The sequence below is a fragment of the Cajanus cajan genome, chromosome 6 (genome assembly GCF_000230855.2).
Source record: "Cajanus cajan strain Asha chromosome 6, NIPB_CcT2T_4, whole genome shotgun sequence".
In the NCBI taxonomy this organism is placed as follows: domain Eukaryota; kingdom Viridiplantae; phylum Streptophyta; class Magnoliopsida; order Fabales; family Fabaceae; genus Cajanus; species Cajanus cajan.
This window is the reverse complement of record NC_138522.1, coordinates 21,794,309-21,809,934: the sequence shown is the minus strand read 5'-3', so window position 1 is coordinate 21,809,934 and position 15,626 is coordinate 21,794,309. Positions and strand designations below refer to the sequence as shown.

The window sequence follows — 15,626 nt, the reverse complement described above, 5'->3', positions numbered from 1 at the left end:
AAAATACTCATGAAAGCGAAAAAAAAATCATAGATATTTACACTAATTTTATTAAAAGAAGAAATTTTCCTATAAATATTCAAGAAGTGAATACGCGCATTTTGCTACATAATTATGAAACAATTCTGATTGGGATATTATTTAATTTAAGTAGTCCATTAAGCAAAGAGACATAATGACATTACATTCCGTACATAAAATTAATTTGAAATGATTTTTTTAATGCAAAAATGGAGCTAATACGTTCTTTACGAGGTACTTTGCAATGATACCATTGGTTTTCTCCGTTGGATGGAATGAGTCCCAAAATACATATTTGGAAGCATCTATGCAACTGAAAGAACTGGCCCTGCTGCATGCGTATCCCATCTCAAACATTCCAGTAGCACAACATGCCATTGAGGTCACTTGAAACCCTAAAAATAAAAAATATTTCAATTTTAAGTATAGTACTATTTATTTTATATTATTTTTATATCTATTCCACTACATGATAATTAGTTTTTCATGGTATTTTTCTCCAGGAAAACAAACCTAAAATATAAGATGTGAACCACAAATATGAAAAAAGAAAGACAAAATATAAGGACAAATGCATGCTGATTCAAGTGGCCAAAGAGTTTGATGATCCTTCATAAAAAAAATTGTATAGTTTATAATTAAATAACAATGTAAAATTTTTTTGTATTATCATTCATTGTCTATTTTCTCATATTTTAATAAATAAAATTCATGTTGGTATATAATCATAATAGAAAAGTAATTAAAACAAAAAGGAGTCTACACTTACCACCCCGATTTATTGTTTACGGTTCTGTTTTTGGACACCCAACTTTCACAAGACACACTCAAACAATACCTCATTTTTCATTTTTTCATTTTTACCTTTTTAATTAATTTTTTACCTCTTCTTTTTTTTTCAAATAGAACACTAAAAGAGAGAGAGAGAATAGTTTTTTAAGAATGTTAATTGTTTGGAATTTTTGTCTTATATGAGTGTCTAAAAAAGTATTTTTGTATTGTTTAACATGTGTCTTGTTATGCTTATGCACAAGTAAATTAAGGTCCAAAAATCTATATATAATTGTAAATTCTATTTATGACTTACCATACTGAGCTGGCTTTTTAATAATTTGCAACATAATATCATACGGATTTGAAAATACCAATCTGATCCCAGGAAGATCTTTGTTCAGCCTCGTTGTCAACTTAGTGAGTTTGGCATTGAACTCTAATGCAATGTTATTGTAACTTGGCACACAGTCATTTCCACCAACAAAATTTGTGGTTCTCTCCAGAGGCAAGCACCCCATAGGAGGTAAACCCCCTAAGGATATTTTTCTTGCACCAAGAGCATAGAGTTTGTGGATGAAATTCTCAGCTATTCCAGCAAGAAAATTTTGATACTCTCTTGGTGTATACTGTGATGCTCTACCAGGGATTGCATAATAGTTCTCTAGGAAGTCGTTTGTTCCAAGACTTATTATGTGCAATGCTTTGGCAATTGTCTCATGTGCCCTACTTTCTCCAAGATACACTCTCAGCTTCTTTTGGTACCCTTTGTAGTACTCCAACTGCTTCCATAATGGTATCACAGACTGCAACCAAAAATTCAAATTCATATATGTGGTGTTCAAACTATATCGTTTTCAGCATAAAAAAAAAACGGCTATTTTTTTGTTAATATTTTTGATATAGTGAGAGGAGTATTTCACATGAGAGGATGAGAAGAGCAAATCTTGTATGTATGTATGTGTGATGTTTTTTTTTGGCATGCTTGCAATCCATAATAATGAAAATTTATAATCATCAATAAATTCTTCAACAAACTTTTTTATCTATTTTTTTTATACTTTTTTCCAACCCTTTTCATAAGTTTTACAAGGTTTAAAGTGTTTTTGGTTTTTCTATATATTGCATTTGTGAGATTTTAGTCCTTTAAATTTTAATCGAACAATTTTAGTCTCTAAGTATTGTAGGTGTGTGTGATTTTGGTCGATTAATTTTTAATTGATTAATTTTAGTTCTTCAAGTATCACATTATACAATTTTAGTCTCTTTCGTTAAAAATTTAATATTTTTTATTAATGTGATACTAACAAGTTACATGATGGTGAACATTTATTTATATACACACAATTGTCTGTATTGATTAAAGACTTTATGTTTAAAATGGACAATATCTTATCAATGTAATCACACGTGTGGTAAGAACCCTCGGTGTACAACAAGAAAGCTCATGCCTGCATATATGTACTTTCTTTATTGTAAACTAACTACATTTGTAATGTTCTAATTTTTAAATTATATATACGTTTATGTTCATTTATAAATATATACATAGCTTGTGTAGTGATAACTAACTTTACCCCAAAAACATTAATATATAATAAAAACAAACACAAAATTTTATACATATATTATTATTTTGAGCCTTATAATAAATATTATGTTAGTTTTTAAATATAGCAATAGAGACTTAAATCCAAATCAAATAATATCTTATCAATATTGAGACATGTGTACGTTAAGAATTTTCGGTACACAATAAAAAGGTTCATACATATATGTATTCTTTTTTATTGTAAGCTAGCTACATTGTAATATTTTAACTTTTAAATCATGTATACATTTATGTTGATTCATTTATATATATATATAGGGATAACTCACTTCACCACCAAAACATTAATATATATTATAAAAAACAAACACAAAACTCTATGCATATATTATTATTCTGAGCCTCATAATAAATATCATGTTAACTTTTAAATATAGTAAAACGGACAATATTTTACTAATATATAAAGACATATATATGTTAAGAACCTTCAATGCACAATAAAAAAAAAGCTGATACATATATGTACTCATTTTTATTGTAAGCTAGCTACATTATATATATTTTTATTATTTACACTCCTGAAATCATGTAGAAAGTGATTGTTTTGTTGAACCGCTTCTAACAAAAAAATTAATCATAAGATTAATTTTATAAAATAATTATTCTCTTTTATTTATTTATTAATTATTTAAAACTTATTTAAAATAAATTAAGAGGAGACTTTAACAAAATAAGAAAAGGCATGACTCACAAGCACATCGGAGGTAGCATTGTCGTAGCCAGTAGCAGCAGAAGCAAAGGTGACCCCAGTGAGAAAGTGGGAAATGTTATGACGAGGGTCCAAGTATGGTGGCACGTAGGGTTTGATTCCAAAGGCTTCAGCCAAGAAATCAGTGGCTATTCGTCCATTGCTGAATCTCCCAGTTGGCTTCGCACCCTCAAAGTCACGCCCATATGGCTCGAAATTGCTGCGTGCAACCGTCGCTATGTAATTGTTGTTCCCCGCATCAACCGACGAGTCCCCGAACACCACCATCGCCCCAACCTTTGCCCTAGCCACCGAGACCCACGCAAGCAAAACGCTGCACAAAATTATCACCTGCACTTCCATACTTGTGAATTCACTTCTCACACACCACCGTTAATATAAATAAAAGACACCTACCACTACCATCACTTTCTAACATACTCTTTTTATAATATAATTTCTTTTATTAGTTATAATTTATTACGTTAAATTACACTTTTTTGTCATTATTTTTTTATTCATAATTTTAGTCATTCTATTTTAAAATAAAAATATTTAGTCTTTATTTTTTCTAAAATACGAAATTTTGATCCTTTTATAAATTTTATATTTATTAATTATTAAATTTTGACATTATTTAATAATTTATCATTATTTAAGAGATGATATATATATATATATATATATATATATATATATATATATATATATATATATATATATATATATATATATGATGTATATAAGGGTAAAATTTAAAAACAACATATAAATAATTTCGTTTGTATTTATTTTTGTAAATAATTAATATTTATTTTATCAATAAAAATATTATTTGTATATTTTATTTATAGATATTATGTTATTAAATATCATATCACTTAAAATATAAATAAATATCAAAATTTAGCGATTAGTATCAATTTGATGGAAGAACCAATTAGTATATGTCAATTTGATGAGAGAATCAAAATTTTATATTTTTAAAATTAGAGAGACTAAATATCTCTATTTAAAAATAGAGGCATCTATTTATTAAAAATCACACAATGGGAAGAGAGAGTTGTTAAATAAAACTCATCATCTTTTATATTTTTCAATATATTTCAACTAATTCAAAAATATTTTAGAAAAATATATATTAAAGAATGTGTTTCTAACAATTCTACCATCGGTATGGGTTTGTTTGGAACATTAATGGAAATATGATTTTTAGGTGCATGAGTTGGTTGGGAACCATAATGCAATGGACTAGAAAACGGAATGGGGGTTTGCACCTTTTTGTAATCAAAGGAAATTTACATTAATATGGTGTGAGAATGAGTGGCAACTGTGTAAGCTGCCGCAGTTGAGTAGATAAATTTATCCCAATGTAATTGGACCACGCCACCAGAAACTGCCTACAAATTGAATAACTAATTAATGTTCTACTCATTCTTTCAAGAATATATACGACAAATATTATACTCATGCTTCAACAAAGTTAGTATCGTATGGACATTTTATGTTTAAGCACCATTTTTTTTCTCCTATTGAAGTCGGTTTATATTGCAGAGAATGTATCTTAAATTTACGTTTCGTATCTTAATAAGATACAGTAACTTATGAAAGAAATAATTATTTTTACACTATCAAACCAAAAAAGAAAGAGAGAAAAACAGCAAGATCGTATGTAAAATAAATATTTAGTGAGAATTGCTTAAAATTATGTCATTGGAGTAAAAATATGGTGAATTACTTAAGAGCTATTTAGATGTGATGTAACCGTTTGGAACATAATAAAGTAAAATAAAATACATAGTTAAAAGCATGTATTGTGGATGTTCTAAATGCTGGCATCTTATATATTTTACATAGACCAAGAAAATATATATATATATATATATATATATATATATATATATATAATGATAACTTTACAAAATTAAATTTATTATTTGATGAAATTATGTTTAAGGGCCAAATATAAAAAAGAACCAAGAGAGTAGATTAGGCTTAAAGAAAAGATCCAAGCTCTTATTGAGCTTTGAATTAATTTTAGTAGTCCATTTTTTCTTCATTGTAAATATTTTCTTAATTTTTATATTGTATTTTTTGAGTCAAATAGTGTAAGAATTTATTTTCTTGTAATTTTCTTTTTAGGAGTATATTTAGTATTTTAGGGGGATATAACTAGTATTTGAAAAATGTCTTTATTGGACTTGTTTGAACCAAGAGAGAGTGGAGGGCATTTCTCCTTAAATGGGACGTCCAAAATGGTCCTCCACACTCTCTCATTGGTCCACACATAATTAACAAATCACATGTTTCACACACTAGTCACATTTTTTGCATGCTTGCCTCTATACTCCATTTTCTACTAACACACCCTTAATCACACCTTTTGTACCTTGTCATATGATAAACTCTTATTTTCTCTTTTAAATATAGGATGTTGACAATTTTAGGAGGGAAAATTCAAATTTGAAATAGAATTAGTTGACTTGAGTACAAGTTAACGTAACTTTGGTTAGCTTACACTATAAACTACCAAACTCTATATATACTCATATCCACCCTCCTAGACATCACTTTGTGTACATTATGATAATTGAGTTTCCAAAATTCTCTATTCAAAGTCTTGTTTCTCCTTGGAAAATTTTCTCCTTATGAATTTTATCAAGGAATTCCTCCTTGTGACAAGTTCAACATCTCTTGTTTATCTTTAACTTGGAAGTGGGGCACCAACCACTCTCTCTTCCTCTTCCATATTTTTTTTATTTCTTTGATATTTGGAGCCATGGATGAAGCTCTAAGAAGTTAGGAGAAGTTATGGAGAATTCATCACTTCTCTCCTTAAAATTTTCCATCATTTTGGTATCAAAAGCCTTGGTTTCATCCATTAAGGTTTGTTCTATAAATTTTCGTGTTGTTCATATATTTTTAGTTGTCTTGTGAGTTTATGTTGAGTAGATATAGTTTTTGTATGCTAATTCTATGCATCTATATTTTGTCTTGAAAATTTTGGTTCAAAAATTTTTAGATTTAGGATTCTATGAACCAAATATTTGTGGATGCTTTTAGGATTCATGTTCTAGTTTTATTTTTAAAATCTATGCAAAAGCATGTTGTCTTAGAGTTATGTTTAGTTCTTACTTGTCAACATTTCTAGTTTATTCCATTTTTGTTTTGAAATCTTAAAAATGTAGATATACATGTGCTAGCTGAATATGTTTATGGGCTTTTAGGTTTATAATCCTTGAGTTCATACATATTATTAGATCATTAACATGTTCTAGTAGAGTTAGGTTTCCTCTTACTTAGTAGTTTTCACTATTTCTTGTTTCTTCTTACTTTTCGTAACTCAAATTGAATCAATTTTGGTGAAACACCGAAAACAGTTATAGCTGTTATATATGTGCATTGGACTTGTTCTTTTGAAGGTCAAAAAAAATTCTAAAGAGAAGCAAAAGTGAAAGCAAGTGTTACCTCGAAATTTATCACCAAATTTTGGTTCATTTTTGAGTTTATACTTCTAAATCTTTTTGAAAATCTGAGTTTCTCTTCTAGGAACATTTTTGAAAAAAATTTACAACAATTAAAACAAAAGAAAAGAGACAAAAATTTCTTCAAAGGAAAAGAAAAACAAAAGTGTAGAAGAAATAGAAAAGAAAATACAAGAAAAGAGAAAAATATTTTGTGTGAAAATTTATGTATATATAGACACACACATACATACATACATACATGGAGTATTTGTGAAAAGGAAAATTCAAATATGAATTTGTCACTTTTCATTTAACTTGAATTAATTTGGAAGTGGACTTGAGTCTCTATTGATTTTGTGGTCCAATTATAGAACCTATCTAAGGCACCTTTAAATTCTAACTTCCAAATATTGACTTAATTTTAGTTTTTCTATTTTATTGGCATTCTTTGAGTTTTTATAATATCAATTCCTTTAGAGTTTAACTAATTTTTAATTGTGCATTTCTTAAATTGTCTCTTAAGCCTTCTTTAGTATTGTATTTGTGTTAATCTTTCACGTGAAGAAAAATCAATAAGAACCTTGCCATAAGGTAACAACTTTCACTACAAGAAATGTTACATATAGTGACATACAAGAAGTATCACTATAGGTACAATATGTGTAGGTATATATCTATTTGACATATAGTTACATACAAGTTTAGTGTTGATTTTGAATGAGATTTAACAACATATTCGTATGTCACTATAGCTTATACCCACACTTTTTAACAATATACTAACATATATTATATTTATTATGTGGGTAAAAGTAGTTTTTAGTTACACGTATTGTGTCACTATAGGGTGTATGTCACTATATTATAATTTTCTTGTAATGTTGGAATGTTGATGAAGGACTAGGAGGATTTACTCCTAGGTTAAGACTTTCTTTGAAGAAACTTGAAGATTAAATATCAAGAGAGAAGATATAAAGACTAGAAGACTTCTTACACTAATGAGTTTGTCAATTGTGTAGGAGAAGGCTTGGAGACTACAATGCTTGTTTTCATTTCATAGTTTTAATTTATTTTAATTCTTTTCTTGTAAAGGCTTTTCCACTTGGAAGCGGTTTTGATAGGTTTTAAGTGTCTTCTCAAAACTTCCAATTTGTTTGTTATCAGTAATTTTCATTAATGTTTGTGAAAGTCACAAGTATCCACCCAAGCTTTCACATAGGAACACGTCTAGTTTGCATTAATTTACTTTCTTTGTTGTGTCTTTTAATTCTTTCAAATGTTGGAGTGTTTAAAAGGCTCCAAAGACTTTTTTAAACACATTAGGTTGCATTTGCATTTAGTATAAACCATTTTTCTACAATTTGCATCATGAGTAAACATACACACAAAGTTTCCTTTCCTTTCTAAAGAAATATGTGACTTAGAATCACCATGAATGAAAAGCTTCTTGGGAACAAGGTTGAGACTGGCACCATTAGGAGTTATTTTCAAAGAATTAATAAGGTGTCCACCCTTCAACAACACAACTCCCACTTCTAACTCAAATGCCTGATTTTCTAGCTCAATGGTTTTATAATTTTCTAAAAGATCTAGAACTTGTTGAAAATTATCAAATATTCATTCATATTTTATTTAATGTAGGCAATTATATATATATATATATATATATATATATATTATTCTTCAGAATCCTTTTTCAATTGCAAAACATTTAGTCAAGAGATAATTTCAATTTTAGTTTAATTGTTAAATCTTAGGCATCTTTTATGTTTTTCTTTGTTGAAAAATCATAGGGAGAAGATAATTTGGAAACTTACAAAGTCTTAGCCATAATTATTACTCTAGACTATAAAAATTTGCTCAAAGTTGCCACAAATTCGTTATGAGCAAGTGAAGACAGAGGACACCCCTAGAAGTATTCACTTGATTGCTCAAAGTGAGAAACATAAGAGCTGTAGACACCCAATTTCGTCCGGGAGGTACAAAACAACAATATAGGACGTCAGGGACCCAAAAGACAAATTAGGGATTTTTTAGGGGCCCGGAACGGGCCGTTCCAAATTTAGAACGGGCTATTCTGGTTCCCCCGGAACGGGCCGTTTCGATTTCAGAACGGGACGTTCTGGTTACCCCGGAACAGGCCGTTCCGATTTTGGAACGGGCCGTTCTGGCCCCGGAACGGGCCGTTCTGAATCCAGAACGGGCCGTTCTGGTCCCCCCGGAACAGGCCGTTCCGATTTCAGAACGGGCCGTTCTGGGGTACAAAATTTAGGCACAACGACCATATCCAGAACGGCCGTTCCGATTTTGGAACGGGCCGTTCTGGACCCCCTTCCTGAAGTCTATAAATAGACAGCTGGGGCTCATTTCTCCGGACTCCAAAATTTCATCCAGAGCTCGAAATTTCTCTCTTCTTCTCTCTTTTTCTCTCTCTTTCTCTCTCTTGTATTTCTTGAGAGTTTGTGAGGTATTGTAGTGTGAAAAGGTCGCCACAAAGCACCTAGAATCACCATTAACAAAGCTTGATACGAGGTATTTTAGTCAATCTTCTTCTCTCTCCTTTATTTTTATCTTTGTTTCTTATTTCTGATAAACATCATTATAATAAAAATAATCATGTAGATATTTTAGAGTCAATTGTTTAATTTAAATTTCAAGCATGTAAATAGTCATCAATAAAAGGGGATTTAATATTTATATTATTATTATTTATAATGTTAACTTCGTCATAGGGTACCGATTAAGGGCGTTGTAGGGGTGCTTAATACCTTCCCTACACGTAATCGACTCCCGAACCCAATTCTGGTTATCAAGGCCATTATTGGACTTTTAAAAACCTTTCTTTTTCCAATGTTTTGAGTAAAATATTGGTGGCGACTCCATGAACCTATTTTCAAAACCATTAATTAAGGATTAGTCTGGTGTCCGGACATTCCTTAATTGATGAGATCTTTAAAAGCATGTCTAAACCATAGGTCGCAAGATCGGAAATTTTTGGGTTGCGACAAGAGCTTTGAGCGACTAGATCCAACCCAAAAGCCCATCAAAATTTATTATAAAATTAGGGTTTCTAGAGGACTATATATCATTTTATATTATAATACATTCTTCTTAGTACAATTCTAGAAAGATTAGAGAGGATTATGTGATATCAATATTGTAATCACGGATCACTCAAAGATTCATCTAGAGTTGTAATCCTTAGTCATGAATGGCTAAATTCTCCATTGTAGGAGATTAAGGTAGCTATTAGAACTATGTAATTTCTTCCAGTTTTCATTCAATAAAAGTATTATTCAATTAATTGTGTTTCTTCTATTCTTAATGTTTGTTATGACTTTATCACCCAATGCATGATTTCATAGAATTAACTGAGGTTGGAAAACCCCTTTGAAACTATGATTTGGAGAAAATATTAATGACATTTATTATCAAGGAATTAAGATAAACCTCATCATTCGACTTTTGATTTTAGAATTTATCAACTAAGGAGTTAGGGTTTAAATGCATGCATAGGTTGTCGAATTAACTGTTTACTTACAAAGTTGAATGGAAAATTGATAGAATTTTACATAAAGAAGGTTAGTAAATCAATCTTTTACTACTTTTATTATATATTAAAATCATCCAAATTAAAATCATACTGAAAAACCTAGAGCAAGCCTAGGAGGAGACTTAGAGGAGATTGTCAGGGAAGGCACAAATTAGCAATAAGAGCTACCAAAGGAGCATCAATCCATGAGATCATCACTCCATGTAAAGGAAAGTGAAATTGCCAAATTTGCAGGCATATATATGAGGGATAAGGGTATGAAGGTTATCCCTAAGTCTCATAGGTTATCTATTTTGATGGCTATTCATGTGTATGAAATTAATTAAAAATGTATTATTGTCCTATTATGTGATTGATATATCTAATATGAATTAATCTATTCAATTGATGAGTTTGTCCCTTTGAATGATAAGGTTATTTATATATGAATTAGGGATTTTTAGTTGGATTGGGTGAATCTTGATGAATTAATGTTATAATGATGCTTATTGAGTATGGTTCAATTGAATGATTGATTGGGTTATGCTTGGAAGCTATGAACGTGCGTGTGTGTTTAATTGAGGAAAAAGACTCAGGTAGATCGCGCTTCTGTGAACTGTAGGATTTGCAATTGTGTTGGGTGTTTGTGTTGTACTCAACACCATTTGACGATGTTGGGTATGGCCTAGACAATGTCAGGCAAGATTGAGGTAGAGAGGTCCCTGATCTCTCTACGTCGGGTGTGAATCCATTTTCATCAGGTGTCATGCCCTCTTCCATTTAAAAATGTTTTACTTTAATTATTAATTATTAACTAAGGAATTTCGAGGAAATATTTATATTGTAAACTAAAAGAAGGAGTTAATGAGTATTGATGTGTGAGTTTATGAAATTTCTTATGTTATACCTATGATGATGTTATGATATTGATAACATGTGATGAATGAATGATGAAAATGTATAATAATGATGACCTGTGAGAAATTATAATTATGCATGATGTGTGGAGTCACTATGAATGTTGATAATGAGATATAATGAATAAATCCAGTGCTACAAACTGACACACGATGTGTTGAGTATGATATTGTGTTGTTGTATCGAGTGTATTGATTCGATGCATTCATACTTTATTTTGTGGGGTATAGTGTATGGAATATCATAGGTCATCTACTTGTGCTCGGGGGTGTTAGGGTGGGAAAACCTCTAATGGGAATGGGAAGCTACCATGGCTAGCTGTAATACTTTGATAGGACCTTGATAGGCATTCCCTAATTGAGGTGGTTCCGGGGGATCACTATTATTGGGTGGTATCTACATTATTCGATAGAGTGGTCATGTTCCATTACTCCTAAGCTATTTTGTATTCTCAATGATGAGAAAATTGATACCAGATGCATATAGAGTTCAAAGCGTGCATTGCACAAGTCTTATATTATGATTGTGTTATATTGAGTGACTAAATGATAAAGTATAATGGAATGAGGCATATTGATTTTCATTATTGATATAATTAAGAATGTTTATGATTATTGATATGAGTGATAAACTTTATGAATATATGAGATGCTATTAAGGTATAAATGTGTGTGTATCCTGTATGTCTTATATATGTTGTTTATGGATGAGATCTATTCTCACTCCCTCTTGATGGAAATGGCTTGTAAGAGTGGTTGATGATCTCCTCCAATCTTCATTTCCTTTGTCCAATCTTCTCTTGAGGTTGAACTTGACTTCGAAAGTAAGTAAACAAGCTTAGAAAGCTTGAGAAACAACTCCAATGGCACGGTTTTCTTTTTGAAGGAGAAGAAGATGAGAGGAACCAAGGCACAAAGGAATGATTCCTTTGTGAAGGTTCTTAAGGAAAGAACTTTCTCCATGGTTTTGGGACCTTTGAGAGAGATAAAAATTATGAAAATTCAATCTCATATATGTCAAAAGTGATTACAATGCTTAAGAAAAAGAATATGTAGAAGAATGTAGCTTGTGGAGCAAGCTAAGCTTAACCATGATTCAAGATAACCATGATTGGCTTAACTTGACCATCCACAATGGTTTGGGAGGCTTGTGGAGCAAACTTCTAACTTAGAAGCTTGGAAAGAAAGCTACGTTAGAAGCTTGTAGCACAAGCTTCCCATGAGTGCAAGGTTTACTAGCAAATTCGGCCAAAGCAAGTTTATGGAGCAAGCTAGGCTAACAATGGTTCAACAGTACCAAGATTAGCTTAGCTTAACCGTCCACCTTGGTTTGGAAGGCTTGTGGAGAAAGCTTCTAACTTAGAAGCTTAGGAAGCAAGCTAAGTTAGAAGCTTGTAGCATAAACTTCCCAAAAAAGCCAAATGAACAAGCCAATCCGGCCAAGGATGGAGGTGGGCGGCCAATGGACTTTGTTCCATATTAATCCAATCCAAATAAATTGGAATTGGTTTAGTTAGGTTCACTAAATGATGGTGAGGCCTAGCTAAATCAATTCCTTGGAAAATATGGAGCAAATCAAGCCTAATATGTAAAATTTAGCTTAGGCCCAACTTTGACCCATTTACTAGTTACACCTACACACCTTACTAATTGTCACCCCACTTCTACTACTGAAAAAGTAAAAATGAATAACCTTTAATACAAGGTCAAATGGAGTAAAAGTATCCAAAGAACCTACTCTAAATTCATAATACAATAGTCTATAAAACGGAAATAAAGTGTCTCACAAATACAAAGGTAAAATAAACCTATACAAGTAACTACTATATTTACAAACATATGAAAGGTCTTCAAAATCATCTCATTCCTCTTGGTTCCTTTAATATATCACCTCTTGGGCTCCTTAGCCTTGGCATGTTTCCATCACCTCTGCTTGTATGTTTGTATTTGGACTGAATGCCATTTGTAAGATTAGAGCATGTATGGGTAGATATGTTTAATGAGAGAAAGGCATAAAGAGGTATTATGCTTTGCTAGCATGACATCAGGGCATAGTTTTAATTTTAGTAGATGTTGTATTGCTGAATTTCTTTTTAATTATGTTTATTGTCAAAACATATTTAATTAGGAGGTTGTGTTTTATTTTGGTTCAAACAATATTTCATGTTTCTTCGTTTAATAAAATGATGGATAAAGATTTGTGAGCTCTTTTACTATATTTTAATGAGAAAAGTTTTATTATTAAATTTTAATTTATTTTTGAGAATCATTATTATTTATTTATTTAAATTTTTTGGTGACACATGTTTTCTAAATGATGACATTGTATTTTTGGATCAAATGGTGTAAGAATTTATTTCTTTGTAATTTTCTTTTAAGAGGTGTATTTAGTATGTTAGGGGGGTGTAACTAGTATTTGGAAAAAAGTGTTTATTGGGCATGTTTAATCCTAGAAAGAGTGGAAAGCTTTTTTCGTTAAGTGGGACATCCAAATTGGTCCCTCACACCTTTTTCATTAGTTCACACATTACCAATAAGTCACATGTTTCACACACCAATCACACTTTTTGCATGTTTGCTTCTACAATCATTTTTCTAACACACCCACATCACACCTTTTGCACATTGTTATGTGGCAAACTCTTATTTGCTCTTTTAGATTTAGGATGTTAACATTTTTAAGAGGAAAAATTCAAATTTGAATTTCAAATATTTGAACTAGAGTTAGTTAACTTGACTACAAGTTAACCTAACCTTGGTTACACCTAACCTTGGTTAACTTAACTTATACTACAACCTATCAAACTCTATATAGACTAGTATCCACCCTTTTGGATGTCATTTTAAGTATTGTATAAGAATTGAGTTTCCAACATTCTCTCTTCAAAGTCTTGTTCTATCCTTGGAGAATTTTCTCCTTAAAAACATTTATCAAGGAATTCCTCCTTGAGACAAGTTTAACCTCTCTTACTTATCTTCCACTTGGAAGTCGCACACCATTCACTCTCCTCCTCTTCCATATTTGTTTGACTTCTTTGATATTTGGTCATGGATGAAGATCGAAGAAGCTAAGAAAAGCTATGGAGAATTCTTAACTTCACTCTATAGGATTTTCCTTCATTATTAATCTTCTATATTAGCAAAGATATAACACAAGAATTTTCTAAAGATTATTATTAGGATACAAATGGAAAAGAGTTAACTAATATTAAATTAAAAAAAAAGTTTCTTCAATTAGTCTTTGAAAAATTTCTACTAATTTTAGTCTGTGAACTTTTTTTTTATTTTCACTTTTTTTGTCTTTAAACATTTTCTTTCGTTAATATTTTGGTCGTTGACATTAATATTTTTTTATGGATAAAATTTTCAGGAACAATTCAAAAAGGACTAAAAATAAAATTCTAACAAAATTTCATGGATTAAAATATATTTAATCATTTTTACATGACACTTATTATGAAACAGAATTTAATTTTTATAATGGGTTAAGGTTAAATTAGTGAGTTACTAATTATATTGCATGACTTGTTCCCCATTACTTTTTTCTAATATATATATATATATATATATATATATATATATATATATATATATATATATATATTTTGATCTATAATTTGGTTGTTTAGTCAAAATTAAATTGAATAAAAAAAATCTTCAACAGTTAGTGATATGGATTTTATTGAAATTTTTAAGTAAAAAATATATAGAAAATGAATATATATATATATATATATATAATATAATATAATATATCTAAATTAAAAGTGTATTATATAAATTATTTAAGTCAACTGTAATAATAAAGCATATTGTTTTAGTGGTCACTAAGATATTAAATAATTACATTTAACTAAGTTCAAGTCCTACTTTTATGCAAAATCAAATACCATAGTTGTCAAAATGAAACCAAATTGATCAATTCAATCAACCTAACCGGGGATCGGTGACTGGCCAGGTGGTAACTAGAAAAAAATGATATATTTTAGAATTGATGAAGCATTTAAAAATAGGAAGAAAAAAAAATGATGCAAAACTAGTGGAAAAAATTGGGTTGAACTGGTACTATTAAAAATATATATATTTTTAAATTTATTTTTTATATTTTTTTCACAATTTTTCTTTAACTCTTTTGACAACCTTTTTTTATATTTTAAAATGTATAAAAATATTATACTAAATAAAACATATTTGATAAATATTATAAATTGAAATAAATTATTTATCATTTTTTTAATAATTTTCTTATAAAGAATGATTTAGTCATTTATATTAATATACAATTTTTTATATCTTGATATTTTTCAATTTTATTGCAAACTAATTTGACAATTTTTTTAATGTAAATTTGTTATTGTAAATGGAAATTGTTTTAATAAATTTAAACTGAAATATTATATTTGAACTTTTATGTTTTCTTTTAATATTAAAATTTATATTAATTTTTAGTGTTATTAAATAACAACATTTTATTTATTTAATACTATATATATATAATTTTATTAATTTTGGTTTGACTACAATTCAGCAAAAGTTGAAACATTAGACCTTAAACTAGTGTCTTGACTATTTTAATGACCGATCTGATTTTAAAAACATTGAGAAATATATTAAA

At 29.6% G+C, this 15,626-nt stretch overlaps 1 protein-coding gene across 1 annotated transcript; it reads right to left on the bottom strand.

The window, feature by feature from the left end:
- Positions 1-30: 30 nt before the first annotated feature.
- Positions 31-3,507, bottom strand: LOC109817984 (GDSL esterase/lipase At2g04570). Its single transcript, XM_020383353.3, has 3 exons — positions 3,099-3,507; positions 1,109-1,598; positions 31-416 (listed from the first exon to the last, which is right to left on the bottom strand). The coding sequence occupies exons 1-3, from the start codon at positions 3,456-3,458 to the stop codon at positions 220-222; spliced, it is 1,047 nt and encodes a 348-aa protein (XP_020238942.1). The 5' UTR covers positions 3,459-3,507; the 3' UTR covers positions 31-219.
- Between the last annotated feature and the right edge of the window lie 12,119 nt (positions 3,508-15,626).

Bases quoted from the DNA above. Each gene is read 5' to 3' on its own strand.
- LOC109817984 (XM_020383353.3), bottom strand. From the start codon at position 3,458: ATGGAAGTGCAGGTGATAATTTTGTGCAGCGTTTTGCTTGCGTGGGTC. The intron at 1,599-3,098 runs GTGAGTCATGCC...TTTTGGTTGCAG, and splicing joins ATGCTACCTCCGATGTGCTT to TCTGTGATACCATTATGGAA. The intron at 417-1,108 runs GTAAGTCATAAA...TTTTATTTTTAG, and splicing joins TAAAAAGCCAGCTCAGTATG to GGTTTCAAGTGACCTCAATG.